The sequence below is a fragment of the Natator depressus genome, chromosome 2 (assembly GCF_965152275.1).
Source record: "Natator depressus isolate rNatDep1 chromosome 2, rNatDep2.hap1, whole genome shotgun sequence".
NCBI lineage: Eukaryota > Metazoa > Chordata > Testudines > Cheloniidae > Natator > Natator depressus.
Window position 1 is genome coordinate 133810531 of NC_134235.1, and position 17934 is coordinate 133828464.

General features: G+C 40.3%; 1 protein-coding gene across 1 annotated transcript in view; it reads left to right on the plus strand.

Annotated features, from left to right (window-relative positions):
• Positions 1 to 17934, plus strand: part of DNAH5 (dynein axonemal heavy chain 5) — a 235436-nt gene that overhangs the window by 139711 nt on the left and 77791 nt on the right. Inside the window, exons 52-55 of the mRNA XM_074945024.1 lie at positions 7311 to 7483; positions 11794 to 11924; positions 12533 to 12686; positions 15070 to 15337. Coding sequence (XP_074801125.1) covers positions 7311 to 7483; positions 11794 to 11924; positions 12533 to 12686; positions 15070 to 15337 — 726 coding nt within the window. The remainder of the gene's footprint in view (positions 1 to 7310; positions 7484 to 11793; positions 11925 to 12532; positions 12687 to 15069; positions 15338 to 17934) is intronic.

The following is a 17934-nucleotide window of genomic DNA, read 5'->3' on the forward strand; positions in this document are numbered from 1 at the left end:
TGCACCAGTCACTTCACTTGTGTGTTTTTTCCGAAACCACACACATTGGAAGAAGAGAGGAGACTTCATTCCCTCAACATGTGATGAGCCTTAACCTTTTACCTGCGAAAGATAAAGCCAATCAGAAAAACTCCAAGACTGTTTATTGCTGTAGCAGAAAGAATTCAAGGTCAAGCTATATCCTCTCAGAGGATCTGTAAATTGATCTCAGGTTGTATCTATCTCTGCTATCAGCTGTCTAATTGTCCTCCCCCTCATGGGGTGAGGGCTCATTCTACAAGAACACAAGTGATATCAATGGCATCGCTTCAAGAAGTACCTCTATTTGACATTTGCAGAGCAGTTACATGGAGTTCCATCCACACATTTGTGAGACAATATGCTTTAGTGCAGGACTCCTCCACTGATGCATCTTTTGGGATGGCAGTACTTCAAATGACTTTGCTGCCTGCATCCTGGCAGCCGCCTCCTACTTCAGTACTGCTTGTCAGTCACCCAGAGTGGAATACACATAGGGACCAGCAATCAGAGAAGAAAAGAAAGTTACTTACCGTGTAGTAACTGGAGGTTCTTCAAGATATGTGGGGTGGATCTATCTGCATTCCACTACCTGCCCTCCTTCCCCTCTGCTTCAAATCATTCTTGGATTCATGGTAGAGAAGGAACTGGAGGAGAGGTTGGTCTGCTCCACCCTTAATCTCCTTGATCAGAGGCAAGAGGAGGGTGAGGGTGCATGTGTGGACCAACTGACACTGTTTTCAAGAGTTCTATAACTGCGTGCATGAAGTGCATGTTTACACACAGTGGAATACAAATAGGAACCACACATCTCAAAGAACCTCCAGTTACTATAAGGAAAGTAACATTCTCTTTTGTGAAACAAAATGCAAGTAAAGACACAGGAGACTGTAGGACATGAGGCTATGAAGTGAACATTTAAAATTCTTCCTCTGCATATCTGTTAGAGTTAACTTCCTTTAACCAAGACACTTGTCTACAGTCTTTGACAAAGTAGGAAGTTCTCATTTTTTAGTGGCTGATTGTACTCATTGTGCTTGACAGAGCCCTGAGAAACCCTCCTAATTACTTTTCTTTACAGCTGTCACTTATTCTCAGACTGAAGCTAATGTTCTGCTAGTCAAATGGGTCACTGAGTGACAAAAGAAACGGCTTTATCCCTCAGACTAGGGCCTTAGAAGCAGTGGGGGCAGCCAACTATTTCCTGCTATATTGGAGAGTAAGAACAGGAATTGAGCTTGGATGTTACATGGATTTTTTTTTTAGGGCTGTCAATCACAGTTAATTCATGCGATCAACTCAAAAAATGAATCGCGATTAAAGAAAATCATGATTAATCACAGCTTTAATTGTACTGTTTAACAATAGAATAGTAATTGAAATTTATTCAATATTTTTGAATGTTTTTCTACATTTTCAAATATATTGATTTCAATTACAACACAGAATACAAAGTGTACAGTGCTCAATTTATTTTATTTTTATTACAAATGTTTGCACTGTAAAAAATGATAAAAGAAATAGTATTTTTCAATTCACCTCATACAAGTACTGTAGTGCAATCTCTTTATCATGAAAGTGCAACTTACAAATGTAGATTTTTTTTGTTATATATCTGCACTCAAAAACAAAACAATGTAAAACTTTAGAGCCTACAAGTCTACTCAATCCTACTTCTTGTTCAGCCAATCACGAAGAGAAACAAGTTTGTTTACATTTATGGGAGATAATGCTGCCTGCTTCTTATTTACAGTGTCACCTGAAAGTGAGAACAGGTGTTTGCATGGCACTTTTGTAGCCGGCATTGCAAGGTATTTATGTGTCAAATATGATAACATTTGTATGCCCCTTCATTCTTCGGCCACCATTCCAGAGGACATGCTTCCATGCTGATGACGCTCATTAAAAAAAATGCATTAATTAAATTTGTGACTGAACTCCTTGGGGGAGAATTGTATGTCTCCTGCTCTGTTTTACTCGCTTTCTGCCCTATATTTCAAGTTATAGCAGTCTTGGATGATGACCCAGCACATGTTGTTCATTTTAAGAACACTTTCACTGCAGATTTGACAAAACACAAAGAAGTTACCAATGTGAAATTTCTAAAGTTACAGCACTCGACTCAAAGTTTAAGAATCGGAAATGCCTTCCAAAATCTGAGAGGGACCAGGTGTGGAGCATGCTTTCAAAAGTCTAAAAAGACCAACACCCTGATGCAAAAACTACAGAACCGAAAAAATCAACCTTTTGCTGGTGGCATCTGACTTAGATGATGCAAATGAACATATGTCGGTCTGTACTGCTTTGGATTGTTATCAAGCAGAACCCGTCGTCAGCATGGACACGTGTCCTCTAGAATGATGATTGAAGCATGAAGGGACATATGAATCTTTAGCACATCTGGCATATAAATATCTTGTGACGCTGGCTACAAGAGTGCCATGAAAACTCCTGTTCTGACTTTTAGGTGACATTTTAAACAAGAAGCAGGCAGCATTATCTCCCACAAGAGATAATCTGAACAAGAAGTAGGGCTGATTGGACTTGTGAGCTCTAAAGTTTTACATTGTTTTGTTTTTGAATACAGTTATTTTTGTATATAAGTCTACATTTGTAAATTCAACTTTCATGACAAAGAGATTGTACTATTATTGTTTAGCAGCACGATTAATCATGCAATTATTTTTTTTAAAATAACTGTCTCAATTTCAAAAATCCTCTGCATGAAGTTTACATATTAATTGTTACCCATGAAGTGTCCGGTCACATGATTACATGTTTGTTTCAATCTCTTCATACTATAACTTCAAAGTACATATCTCTGATAGCAGAGCAAGAGACAGAGTAGATGGGGTATCAGCCACTAGAAAAGAACATAGCTGATCACTAATCTGAAAGTGGTTGGCAACCACTGCATGCCCTGTAGTATGTCAGATAACAGTTTGAAAACTTCAGAACATTTTCCTACCCATCGTGGAATTGTTCGTTCTTTCTTTCTAATAACTTGAAGAAGGGGAGTGGGAAAAACCGGGATCAAGATGACAGGTATGTTCATTAAAATAAGCTACTGCTCTTGTTGCTTGTCTAAGTACTTCTGCTGTCTATCGTCTTCTTAATGCCTGATCATGCCACCTTTGAACTCAATAGTAAAAACAGTAGTGACTTCAGCAGGAGCAGGATTAAGCTCTTAGTCATATATTTCTCTTAGTCACCATCTGTGAAATGGTACAACCCTCTGAAAATACTTAAATTTAATAGTCAGCATAATGAATCAATATACAAGTATAATGGTAAAAAATAAACACAAACCCACAAAGAACTATCCTAAGGGGAAAAAATCTGATAAGACATTATTTAAAGGAAGTGTATTATATTTCAAGTTAGGTCAAGAGAAAGAAAAATCACTTAAAGATAAGGTTAATGTGTGAGCCAGCCAGAAATGAGTGGTGTGTTTGTTTTTAAACTTTGAAGAATTTGGCTAAAAACATGGTATATAGTTTATTAGGAAATAAACTACAAGTGTAGGGTGCTCAGTTGAAACATCCCTGTATGACTTTCACTTTGAGGGGTAACACTATTGATCATAAAGCTGGAATTAAGAATTTATATACTGTTGTGTAACAGTATAAAAACTATTAGTAAGAGCTTTATGAATATCTTTTATTTGTAGAAAACATTTTATAGTTGTGTGCAAACACCTGAAATGTTAGCAGAACAAATGTACAAGAGGTGTTAGTGAGTTGGAAATATGACAGAAATATCACTGAAGAGCTGTCTTCCACATACAGAAAAGAAATTATTTAAGATTTTGTAGGGTTACTCACTTACAAGCAATTCTATGAAAATGACTTCTGCTTTTAATTATCTTATTAATAGTTTCATCAGATGAAACCTGAAATGCTTAATTCAGCATTTCAAGATAAGTTTTTTAAAGTTTGGATATTAATCTGTTACCCATCATTTTGAGAGTTAACACCAAAATTATCAATTAAATGGAATTATTTTAAGATTGCTGTAAGTAAATAACTTTGTGTACACAGAGCTAATGTACAATTAAGGATTCATAAATGTGTAGCAGTTTCAAAATTCCCATGGAAATTGAGAGGAGTTCTTGTTTACATTGCATACCTGGCAAAGGATGTGTGAACTATTCATGTTAGCAGAGCTCCTCGAGTTTACTTTGTGGAGTTCTAGTTTTTGAGGAAAAGCTATGTCCTTGATTACATCCATCTTGATAAGAAGTCCTCCCCCCATTATGTATTTGTAAATGACAATACATTTTAGACTGCTGTCACTCTAAAAATGAAGACTAGATCAGGTAAATAGACAAATTCAGAGAGGTAAAAATGTCACCCACAGTACTTTTAACACAAATTCCTCATTTCCTATTATTCTCCTTTGATCATGATTGCTTCGCCCTTCTGTATACAGTAATTGAATTTTCAGACTTCATCCTTCTCCGTGATTATCAGATGGTTTCTTTAATACAGCTAATATGTATTTTTGAGGTTCTCCTTTTCTCGTATCCTTGTCACAGACTAGAGGCTTTTCCAGAACCATGCACAAGCGATGACTCTTTCCATCACTACAGCAAGGTCCTCCTTCATACAGGTCTCCCCAAAGGGTCGGCAAATGAGCAGGTGCTTCATGGTCTGCACCTCACCGTTCTCACATATATTTGTATAATTAAAGTAACCCCATTTGATCATATTAGTCTTTGATGTGCCAGTTTATGTGCACAGGCTATTCAGGCATCACCACATTGACCAATCTCTATTGGCCCCTCAAGAAAAGTCCTCCTAGGGTTCCAGATCTATTTCAGTGTGCCCAACTGTGTGTAGTCTTTCATTCCATAACCTCAGTTATGCCTTACCAGCTGTCGTATCCAAAGGCACAACACTGGTTAGAAAATTCTTTCGCAATGTAAGGCACTTGATGACTACAGTAGATTAACTCAATGCTGGAACAAGTCACCTGAAGAATGGCAAAGCAGCTGGATTCGATGACGTATGCACAGAGCAATCAAGTTAAGGGTATTACACCTTTTTAACAATTGCTCATCAACCCTTAGAATACCTAAATTATGGAATGAGCCTGTGTAATTTTTGAGGTAATAGGAAGGTAAGCAGAAACCTGTGGATGCTGCATCCTGTATCTACTAGATATACCCCATGGTCATAGCAAATTACTGCTTTTCATAGAGAATGTGCCATGACATTATCTTTCTGAAGCATAAAGGACAAAATCCTAAAGTCTGTGGAGTTTCAAGCAGGTAACTAAGAGCAGGATTTATCTATATATCATTTTCACTGTCAGCAAGGGATGTAGGGGAGTGTGGTGGCAAAATGTGCTGTCCACCTGTTTGCACCACATGTCTCTATCCATAATTGATTAATATTAGGATACAAATGAAGATAAACTTCGGCCAGGTGCTTAGTATATGCATGTTTACCTACATTCACTTTTTCATAGCTATGTTGAGCAGCTGTATTATGTCTTGCCACATAGCACACCCTCATGGAAAAACATAACTTAAATTATGGGAATAGCCTTTCTCTACCCATGTTGTATGCCTAGGAAAACTGCATAGCTTTTTTTTTTCAGATGCTGGTAAATGAGGAATTTAAATGTTCTAGATTTAATGAAGAAAGAAGTGTTCCATGCATTTTATTTTAGAGACTTTTTATTGAATTGTATATCACACAATCAATTGTTCTAATCTTTCTACAGTTTAATTTCTGTCTGAGGTAAATTAAATGAGGTGCGTCAGTTTAGTTTGTGTCAAGGTTCCTTCCCCACTCTGAACTCTAGGGTACAGATGTGGGGACCTGCATGAAAGACCCCCTAAGCTTATCCTTACCAGCTTAGGTTAAAACTTCCCCAAGGCACAGATTTCTTTCTTGCCTTGGGAACCAGCTTAGGTTAAAAACCTGGTATGCTGCCACCACCAAGCGATTTAATAAATAATCCAGGAAGAGACCACCTGGAGACATCTTCCCCCAAAATATCCCCCCAAGCCCTATACCCCCTTTGCTGGGGAGGCTTGAGAATAAACAAGATGAGCACAAACCCCTTGGATTTTTAAGACCCAAAAAACCCAATCAGATTCTTAAAAATCAGAACTTTATTAGAAGAACAAAAAAATAGATAACAGAATAACTCTGTACGATCAGAATGGAAGATAATCTCACAGGCAGTCAGATTCAAAACACAGAGAATCCCTCTAGGCAAAACCTTAAGTTACAAAAAGACACAAAAACAGGAATACACATTTCCTCCAGCACAGCGAATTTTACAAGCCAAAAAACAAAGAAAAACCTAACACATTTTCTAGCTAGATTACTTACTAACTTTACGGGAGTTGGAGAGCTTGTATCCTTGATCTGTTCCCGGCAAAGGTATCACGCAGACAGACAGACAAAAGCCTTCCCCCCCCCCTCCAGATTTGAAAGTATCTTGTCCCCTTATTGGTCATTTTGGGTCAGGTGCCAGCGAGGTTACCGGAGCTTCTTAACCCTTTACAGATGAAAGGGTTTTGCCTCTGGCCAGGAGGGATTTTATAGCACTGTATACAGAAAGGTGGTTACCCTTCTCTTTATATTTATGACAGTTTGCAATGGGCACGTATTTAAACTGCCAATATATCATATTCATAGAGAATACAACATAATAAATGGGCCCCCTTGTTTATGTGCATGGTGTCTGCTTGTTTGTGAAATAAACTTAGTTTCTCAGTGAATGCTGCAGTCAAAAAAAAAAGTTGTGGCCTCTGCTACCAGTTATAGTACTTCGTTAGGGGCTCAGTCCTGATATCATTTAACTCAGAGAGGATTGATTTCCAAGGGAGTATGAGCAGGCCCTAAATCATTCAGACAGCAAATTTTACAAGCCAGGTTTGTTTGTTTTTTCTCTCTGACTCTCGGGTATAGCTAGGTTAAAAACAGAGAGGCTAAGATGACAAAAAGCAATGCCCAACAGAAACTGGAGATAGCCAGACTGGAAGCAGAAGAGAAAGAAAAGGAACACCAGAGACTGGTTGAATTAAAACAACTCAATAAGGAGGCAGCGAAAGAGGCAGAGAAAGCCCAGGAGGCTGCCCACCAGAGAGCGATGGAGGCAAAAGAAAAAGAAATGGGGGAGAGGGAAAAAGAGAGGAAGCATTCAGAGGACATTGGAAAGAGGATACAAAAATGTAATGGATGATATCTAGAGCATATCTTTAGGGAAAGAGAAAACTTAGCCCTCCTTAGTAATTTCCACTGTTAACAATTTGTTATCACTTCTTCGCACAGGTGAAGAGCCAGAAGAAACTGTCTTTGATATGCCTAAAATCTATGAGCCAATTGAATCTTTTAATCACCTAAAGGATCGTTTAAATATGTTTCTACAAACATACAACGAGACCATCCGGGGTGCACGTCTGGACATGGTGTTCTTCAAAGATGCTATGATTCATTTAGTCAAGGTAGGATGAGCACTTTTTCTTCCTCCTGCCTTTTCATGACCACAAGTTTGACATTATAGCAGATTTTACTTTCTGTAATCATGTGGGATTTCAGTTATTCTGTCAAATAAAGTGGGGCATAGGCTCGTCTTTTGTTTCTGTTTTAAAGTAACATAACACAAGTCTAGATTTTTGCATAGAAATATAAAGTGCTAGATGTGTATTTAACCACAGTTCCAAATACAGAATGGTGAGACATCCAAAGGAAACACAATTCCTTGGCGCGCCCCTCACCTGAATGGGTAATAGAGCACATCAACTTTCTATAAAATGCATCAAACACACCTTTCCTCTCCCATCTAGCCAGAGAAGTGGACAATGGTTTTACATATAATGTCTTTCTTTGCCTTTTTATATTAACTGGGTTGCAGAAAGTAGTATTGCCTTCACCCACGCCTATCCCTCACTCTGCCCACAATGAGAGAACCCACAGTTGGGGTAGCACCAAAGTGTCTTTGTAGGGAAGAGCAAGGTCAGCCTTACTCAGCCACACAGCCGTTTAGCATGGGGGCAAAGTCTAGCTGCAAATTTCCACTCCTGATGCACAGTATGCTGTCTTGTTTTGTCAAACCTCAGAACGTGAAACTCATTATACTTACTGCACACAGCTGATTATAATTCAGAGCACAGTGGAACCCAGTACAATGGAAACACAGAAAGGGCTTACTAAAAAGTAATATCTTCCTCTGTAAACTGCAAACCTTGTATTTCTCCACTGCACAGTGGGCTCAGCCCTGTTTCTCAGCCGTTATTTAATAAAAGTTGCGGTGAGGTCGTATATTAGATTACTTGAACTAGATTACGTTAATTGAACAAAATGTGGTAAAAAAATACTAGTAAGTAGTAAGTAAATAAATCTAAACTACACTTGTTGAAATAACCCCCCTCCCAGCTTTGATGCACTGTTGAAAATTGCATTTTTGTGTTTGATTGTTGAAAAATGAATTCAAAAAATTGGGTAATCTGAAAAAAGTAAGTCAGAGCAAATTGGTGAGGTTCTGTTAACAATTTTTAGTCTGGTAAGTAGTGGTGGTAATCCTGTCCGGGTATAAATTTAACTGTTCCTAAATGTATACATGTATAGATTAAGGCAAAAAGGTATGACTGTGATTGCCTGCCTGACTTCACAGGCCATGGAACCTTGATCAGTAACTGTGAGATCAAGCTCATAACTTCTGTTTGAGCTCTATCATAGCTGTTAGAAAGATATCCAATCTTGACTTAAAGACTTCTATTGACAAAGAATCAACCAAAACCCTAGGTAAATTGTTCCAGTGGTTAATTACCTTCACTTAAAAATGTGAACCTTATTTCTAGTTTGAATTTTCCTAGTTTAAGCATGACAATCTCACTGTGCCTTTTTCTGCTAGGTTAAAGAGCAGAGTCTACTATCAGATGTCTCTTTCTTACATAGGTACTAATAGACCATGATCAAGTCACCTCTTAACCTTCTCTTGGATAAACTAAATAGATTGTTTATTCAGTCTCTCATTGTAAGGCATGTTTCTAGATCTCAAATATTTTCATAGCTCTTTTCTGAACCCTTTCCAGATCAACATCCTTTTAGAAGAGTGGACACGGGAACTGGACACATGATTCCAGTAATGGTCTTGCTAATGCTGTACACAGAGGGAATACACTTTCCTACCCCTACTTCATATTACTTTCTACATCAGGGGATCCCATTAGTCCTCTTAGCTACAGCATCACATTGAGAGCTGATGATGAACTCTCAGTAACTGGGCTCCAGAGCCATGGACAAATATGTGACTGCTGAAGGGGATTCCCCTCTGTGCAGCTATTTATTGCTTTCTTGGCTGTTCTCCCAGGCTGGTTGCAATGTACCAGTCAGACCTGTTGGGGGAGGCATTTTCTGCCCCTAACAAGCCTGCTGAATGGTGGCAAGGAGACAGAATGAGGATGCGAAGCCTAAGACTGTGCTTTAAAACACAGCTTTCATCCAGTAACACAAAACAGGGCCCACTGGGGCAAAGACTGGCATCCCGCCCCAGTAATAACCTAGGTTACAGAGAAGTCCATAGCAGAGCCTATACCTGGCTTTTTAAAAGACAGCTAGGAACCAATCCCTGATCTTCACTGCTGACATCCCTGCTGTGGCTGTGTGTGGGAGAATGAGTTCATTTAAAGGATTTCCCCATCCTGCTGAGCAAACCCACCAAACCTAACCCTAGAGTAGATACCACTCTCTTCAGCCCACCTTGTTCACTGCAGGCCCATTATCCTGGTGATCAGTGCAGTCATTTGCCTGTAAATTGAAGGAGAATTTGGCTCTTGTCACTAAGGGTTCATCTGCACCTCAAATTGGAAGTGTAATTTCCAGCTCAAGGAGACATCCCTGTGTTAGCTCTAATCAAGCTAACGTGCTAAACATAGGTCTCCTCAAGTTGGAAATTATGCCTCCATCTCAAAGTGTAGATGTACCCTTAGGACAGGGCTAAGTATGAAGGAAAATGTGGGGTATGATCTGATCACTATTCCTTTGGTTCAAATACATTTAAAATAGTGAGATGGGAAGGAAAAGGATCTCCACTTGTGAAATGTTCTCGCCCAATAATATATACAAATGCCACTACTACAGTGAAGCTGGCTGATTTTGGGAACAGAAGATTGTGCTTCTTAAACCTGTACAGTACTTTGCTTTGTCTATCTAGTGCAGGGGTGGGCAAACTTTTTGGCCCAAGGGCCACATCAAGGAATAGAAATTGTATGGAGGGCCATGAATGCTCACAAAATTGTGATTGGGGTGCAGAAGGGGGTGCGGGCTCTGGGATGGGGCTGGGGATGAGGCTTTTGGGGTGTAGGAATGTGCTCTGGGCTGGGACCGAGAGGTTTGGAGGGTGGGAGGAGGATCAGGACTGGGGCAGGGGTGTGGGAAGGGGTGCAGGTTTCAGCTGGGGTTGCAGGCTCTGGGATGGGGCTGGGGATGAAAGGTTTGGGGTGCAGGAGGGTGCTCTGGGCTGGGATTGAGGGGTTTGAAGAGCGGGAGGGGGAATCAGGGCTGGAGCAGGGGGTTGGGGTGTGGGGAGAGGCTCAGGGGTGTAGTCTCCAAGCGGCGCTTACCTCAAGTGGCTCCCGAAAGCAATGGCATGTCCCTTCTCAGTCTCCTCTGCGGAGGTGTGGCCAGGCAGCTCTGCACGCTGTCCCATCCGCAGGAACCACCCCTACAGCTCCCATTGGAGTGCGTAGGAGCCAGAGTGGGACCATGCCGTGGCTTCTGGGAGCCATGTGGTGCAGCCCCCAACCCTGCACCCCGGCTGGAGCGGGGCCGAGCCACGTGATGCGGCCCCAGACCCAGTGACCCGGCAAGAGCACTGGAGCGGGGCCAAGACACATAGTGCATCCCCCAACCCAGCGCCCCCGCCGGATCGGTGCCAAGCTGTATAGTGCGGCCCCCTACCCAGCGCCTCGGCTGGACTGGAGCCGAGCCATGTGGTCCGGCCCCTAACCCAGCACGCCGGCTGGAGCACCGGAGCAGGGCCGAGCCATGTGGTGCGACTTGCGGGACAGCTTAAAATGGCTTGCGTGCTGAATGCCCACCCCTGATCTAGGTACTTACATGATACTCATGACCATGGTATGGGGATGTCTCAGAATCATTAATAGATTTTATCATCATGATGCCCATGGAAGACAGGGCAACAGGAATGCCATTTCACAGATGGAAGACTGACTCACAGAGTAGATTAAGTGAGCTATCCAAAGTTGCACAAAAAGCTTATGGCTGACCTCAGAATTGAGCCTAGGCTTCCTGTATTCCAGCCCAGGGCTTTGTCCACTAAACTATCCTTCCTCTCCCCGATATTTTGCAGTTACATTAATAGCTCTCAGTCTGACACTACACCAGTAACTCTGATGACTAATGAGTTACTTTAGATTTACAGAAATGAGAAATCAAAATTGATGTTAATTTTACAGTCAACAGTAAGGGAGATATAGAGCATAAGCTTTATATGGTATTACAGGAAATCCTGTAGAAATCTATTCTGACATGACAACATTGTTATTTAGTAATATTTAAAGTGGAAATGGCACTTCCTGTGCTATAATGGTATGTTGTGTTTACATGTGATTGGTTTCTCATACAAATAAAAGCTTTTCAAAATTAAAAGATTTGTAATATATAAAATAAAAGTGTGATAATTCTAAGGTTCTCATTACTAATTCGAAGGTTCCCATTGCTATGGTGGCTTAAATTGTTCTGGCACAAAAGTTCCATATATTTAGCAACAAACTGCCATGTTGATCTGTAGATTTCCCGTGTGATTCGCACCCCCCGTGGAAATGCTCTCGTAGTTGGAGTTGGTGGCTCAGGAAAGCAGAGCTTGACTAAACTGGCATCATTCATAGCTGGCTATGCTACGTTCCAGATCACTTTAACGAGGTAGGCTGTTGAACAAGATATATTTCAAAAACGTGTACTTTGATTTCTGTGTTTTGGATTCCTTCTACAAGCAGAGCACATAGTGGCGACCACAGTTGAGAATGGAAACATGTGCATCCTTAAGAGCCTTTTAAAAATGTTTGCCTTTATTTTCTGTGCTGAAATTCTGTGTGTCCTCCCAGTCTGAATGTCTTTTTTCAACATGCAAAAAATAACATGCTAATACCTAAGATTACTATAATTAAAAGTCTAGAGAAATTTTCTTTCTTAATTTGGTTTACTTTGTGCATTTGAGAGTGTGTTTTGTGTGGTTTGTGTGTTTGCCATGCATCATTAATCCCTGTTGTATTTGAGTGGGTCTTTAACAGAGAAAGGGAGCAACACTATCCTCTTTTTAAAAAAGGAATGATGACAGAAAACAAATTGGGTATGTTTATTTAAATGGATACTTAAAATGGGCTCTGGCTCTTTAACACTCTAAATGGATATTCTTGAGCATAATTACATTGTTTGTGCATTGAATGCAAAGATATTTTTGCTGGGCACATTTGTTTACCAACATCCCTGTTTAAAAGTTTTGAGCGGCAACACAACTGTTTTTTCTCTAGATCATACAACACTTCAAACCTGATGGAAGACCTGAAGCTCTTGTACAGGACAGCAGGGCTACAAGGAAAGGGCATCAGCTTCATTTTTACAGATAATGAGATCAAAGATGAGTCTTTCTTGGAATACCTGAATAATGTTTTATCATCTGGAGAGGTACAATTTTTATTTTTTTGTTTCTTTCATCCTTCTCGGTTTTGTAATCAGGGAGCAGAGAGAGGGCCTGATTATGGGCAGCTTGATTCATGTGAGTAGTCTCTTAGACATCATGGTAGCAGTTGTACAAATGCAGTCTCAAGTGATACGTGGCGCTGGAATCTTAATACAAATTGGTCAGCTCTCCATCACAGAATCTGACTGTGTGGTGAGGCAAAGCTTTAGCAGCCCTCAGTGGTGAAAGAACAGGTTAAAGACTATTTAGAAAAACTGGACATGCACAAGAACATAGGCCCAGATCTAATGCATTCAAGGGTGCTGAGGGAGTTGGCTGATGTGATTGCAGAGCCATTGGCCATTATCTTTGAAAACTTGTGGTGATCAGGGGAGGTCCCGGACAATTGGAAAAAAGGTAAATATAGTGCCCATCTTTAAAAAAGGGAAGAAGAATAATCCGGAGAACTGTAGACCGGTTAGCCTCACCTCAGTCCCTGGAAAAATCATGGAGCAGGTCCTCAAGGAATCCATTTTGAAGCACTTGGAGGAGAGGAAGGTGATCAGGAACAATCAACATGGAGTCACCAAGGACAAGTCATGCCTGACCAACCTGATTGCCTTCTATGATGAGATAACTGGCTCTGTGGATATGGGGAAAGTGCTGGACATGATATACCTTGACTTTAGCAAAGCTTTTGATACGGTCTCCCATGGTATTCTTGCCAGCAAGTTAAAAAAGTATGGATTGGATGAATGGACTATAAGGTGGATAGAAATCTGGCTAGATCGTCAGGCTCAATGGGTAGTGATCAATGGCTTGATGTCTAGTTGGCAGCTGGTATCAAGCGGAGCACCCCAGGGATCTGTCCTGGGGCCAGTTTTGTTCAACATCTTCATTAATAGTCTGGATGATGGGATGGATTGCACCCTCAGCAAGTTTGCAGATGACACTATGCTGGTGGGAGAGATAGATATGCTGGAGGGTAGGGATAGGGTCCAGAGTTACATAGACAAATTGGAGGATTGGGCTAAAAAAAATCTGATGTGGTTCAACAAGGACAAGTGCAGAGTCCTGCACTTAAGAAGGAAAACTCCCATGCACTGCTACAGGCTGGGGACCGACTGGCTAATCAGCAAGGACCTGGGGGTTACAGTGGATGAGAAGCTGGATATGAATCAACAGTGTGCCCTTGTTGCCAAGAAGGCTAACGGCATATTGGGCTGAATTAGTAGGAGCATTGCCGACAGATTTAGGGAAGTGATTATTCCCCTCTATTTGGCACTGGTGAAGCCACATCTGGAGTATTGCATCCATTTTTGCACCCTCCACCCCAGAAAGGATGTGGACAAATTGGAGAGAGTCCAGCGGAGGGCTGGGAGACATGATTTATGAGAAGAGGCTGAGGGAACTGGGATTATTTAGTCTGCAGAAGAGAAGAGTGAGGGGGGACTTGATAGTAGCCTTCAACTCTCTGAAGGGGGGTTCCAAAGAGGAGCTAGGCTGCTCTCAGTGGTGGCAGATGACAGAACAAGGAGCAATGGTCTCAAGTTGCAGTGGGGGAGGTCTAGGTTGTATATTAGGAAAAACTATTTCACTAGGAGGGTGGTGAAGCATTGGAATGGGTTACCTTGGGATATGGTAGAATCTCCATCGTTTATAGTTTTTAAGGCCCTGCTTGACAAAACCCTGGCTGGGATAATTTAGTTGGGGTTGGCCCTGCTTTGAGCAGGGGGTTGCACTAGATGACCTGCTGAGGTCTCTTCCAAGCCTAATCTTCCATGATTGTATGAAAATTAGTGCAGAGCTATTAATCCCTTAGAATGAAAATGTATGAATCGGGTCTTTTAGATATCTTGACAAACTCAAACTGAGACACATTATAGAAATAAAGGAGGCGATCTGAAACAATGTGAACTTTGTTTCTTAAACATTTATAAAGTTTTCTGTTTGATTCAGAGTTTTAGTAACTTTCAGAAGTAAAATAGGCTTGTGCAGGAAGGAGGTAAAGTTTTATATCTAAAATTACTAACATACCTTGTATTTAGGGTGGCAGGTTTTGTTCCCGAGAGGTGTTTTAACTAGTTAACTTAACACTAAAAGGAGGGAAATGAACCTCAGTGTATTAAAACAGCAAGTAAAATTAATCATAGTGAGTCTGATTCTCCATCCTCAGACCAATTTGTTACCAGTGTGAGTCCTCTGGTTTTGATAGAGTCAATGACATAACACGGATGAAATGGTGTGAAGTGAGGGGCCCAATGTGTTTGTATCAGAACTGTATGCACCTACTTGGCATGCTCTGTGAAAAAGGGCTTCCACAGTACATCATTCCAGTCACAATAGCCCACCAAACTGCTTTTAAAAAATCTGCTTCCTTTTGTTAAGGTCTCCAACTTGTTTGCACGTGATGAAATTGATGAGATCACTAGTGATCTCATACCTGTCATGAAAAAGGAGCACCCACGTCGACCGCCAACCAATGAGAATTTATATGAATATTTCATGACCAGAGTCCGTCAGAACCTCCATGTAGTACTTTGTTTTTCACCAGTGGGTGAAAAATTCCGAAACAGAGCCCTGAAGTTCCCTGCTCTTATTTCTGGTTGCACTACAGACTGGTTCAGTAGGTGGCCTAAGGATGCGCTGGTTGCAGGTGAGTGTTAGCTGCAGCTCTGGAGTCTTGCTATGCTGAATCTGGAAATTTAATGAAATCAAGCTCTATAATCACTGTGAAGTAAATAGGGAAAATTCCCCCCTCCCTAAAAGGGCAAGCTTCTTCGACTCATAATATTGGATTTAAGCTTTCATTTGTTCTGTTTGAGGTTAATAGTGTAGTGTGTGACACCCAGAATCATAAAAGACTCTCTTATTTCTCTTTTAAAGGCAAAAGTCCATTATATAAAAATACCTAAAATGTGATACTGGAAAAATCCTTCACCCTTAAAGATACCCTTTAGTCATTCAAAGAAAAGATTAAAAACAAATAATAAATACTTTATTTTCAGGACCTAGAACAAGTTTTAAATTGTAATTGGTTACCCTCTAAGTTTCCTTCTCCCCTAACTGCCTTTTCTAAGGTGCTCCACTTCATATTGTTGCATGCTGTCCAAATATCTGCTGAATCCATTACTCTCTCTAAGTTGCCTGGAAAAATACCAGAACATCATTTAGTAAAATCTATTTCTGGACCCATTGTTTAAGTAATCTGATAGCTAATATTTTGAAAACATTCCATATTGTTGAACCTCACCTGAAAAAGTCCTGATGTGAAAACGCTGAACAAAAGAAAGAAATTAAACCCACTCATTTGAAACCAGTCAAGAAGGGAATTCTTCCCAAAAATATGACTAGAGTGTCTGCATATTTAGCAGATAAGCCACAAAAGAATAATTAGCCAACATGGGAGAAAGAAATGTGAAGATTATGCTGGTTGCACTTTTTTCTTCTGGGAGGATAACTATATCATTAACATCACAAATGAGAATATTTTAATGAAATTATCTTCAACGCGATTGTTTCTGAAGAAAACTTTTATTATAGAGTGCTCACTTTCTCACTAAGTTAGTAGTTAATAGGAATGTTCTGGAGGCTCTTCTGCAGAAAATAGGTGGATGATGATGATGTAGGGTCTGGAGAGTAGAGGGAATAGGTTCAAAACCAGTGAGGATGGTAGTTTTAATTCAAAAGTAACATGAATGTTCTACCTATGAGTTGGAATAAAAGGGATTTAATAGAATGTAAGTTTTCAAAATAAACAGAGTTGATAGCTCTATTTAACTACATGAGCAATACAATGAGTTTTTTAGAGTAACAGCCTCAATTTCAGAAATGCTGAACTCACACAACTCCCTTTGAAGTTTAATGGGAGCTAAGAGTGCTTAGCAGCTCTGAAAACTGGGAACTAAGGAATCCTGGGCAGGACATTGGCACAATGCCTATACCTGTCTTATACCCCATTTTCAAGATAGGCTGTGTCCTGATCCCTTTCACAGGGGTAACTTCACCCTAAACATTGATTTTGGTAAAAGCCAACCCGTACTATTGAGGATAAATGTGAAAAAATAAAGGAGTCCATACCTGTGTGAGAGTATGGCAACAGAGTCAAGGAGAGGATAACAAACTCAGTGCAAGTCTGTCTGTCTTTTGTGGGAGAGTTATGTTCAAACAGTAACTGTCAGATATGTAGGCCAACGTTGTAAGGTGTCAATGCTCACCTTGGCTGTGAACAGGACTATTAGATGAAGGCAAACACTGAAGGCTGAGTTCTGGATCAGCTGTGTAAGTACAATGCATGTTTCTTTCTCTTTCTTTCATATGGCCTGAGCACAGTAGGTGGAATATGGTGATTGCTACATATGGGGGGCTGGATGGTTCAGGAGTTAGGTGCTGGGATATGGAATATTTTACCTTTAAGTCATTGATTTGAAAATAGCAAGATCAGAAGTGACTAAGACCTCTTACGTTCTGTTGGCTGCTCAAATGCCTATGTGAAATGAATAAGTATTGAGACTACCAACTCTAGTGACCAGGAGTGTCTGCCTATTAGCAATGGCCACTAATTTCAATAGCAGTCTCTGAGGGTAGTATCAGTAGAATGAAGCTTTATTTAGTGGCCATAGGGCTTGGTGATAAGCAAAATATCACCACATAACCTGTAGTGTCTTAGCCAGGCCATATGGGGAACTTAATTGTCAATGACCAACCTCTCACACAAATAAATTTCCTAAGTGTCTTGGAAAGCTGAGGTATCACATAAGCATTTCCTATATAACTTCCCCCAGTTGTTTAGTTTGTTTTTAGAATGTAGTGCTAATGAAAGCTGCCAAACAGACAGCATTGCAGGCTCTCAACCAGAGCTTGGCAAAAAAATTTCTTGCTGAAAAATTGGTTTTCGGGGCTCCAAAACTATTTGTGAATTCAGATTGAATTTGACAAATAGTTTCAACCAAAAAAAACCAAAAAACAAAAAACCCTGAAAAGCTGACATTTTTTATTTCAAAGTCTTTGAAATGTTTAATTTTGACTTGACTTTTTATTTCAAAAGGGCATTTCATTTTCAAATTCAACCAATTAAAAAACCCACAAAGGGTGAAAAATGGCTAAATCACAACAAAAAATCTGAAAAAAAGCTTTGTTTCAAGTCAATTGAAACATTTCTGTGAAAGCCCCTCCTGTATCACAGCTTTAAAACAGATTTGTTGGTTAGTAATATCTAGAGTTCCAGGCAAATGTGCAGAAGAGAATAGTATG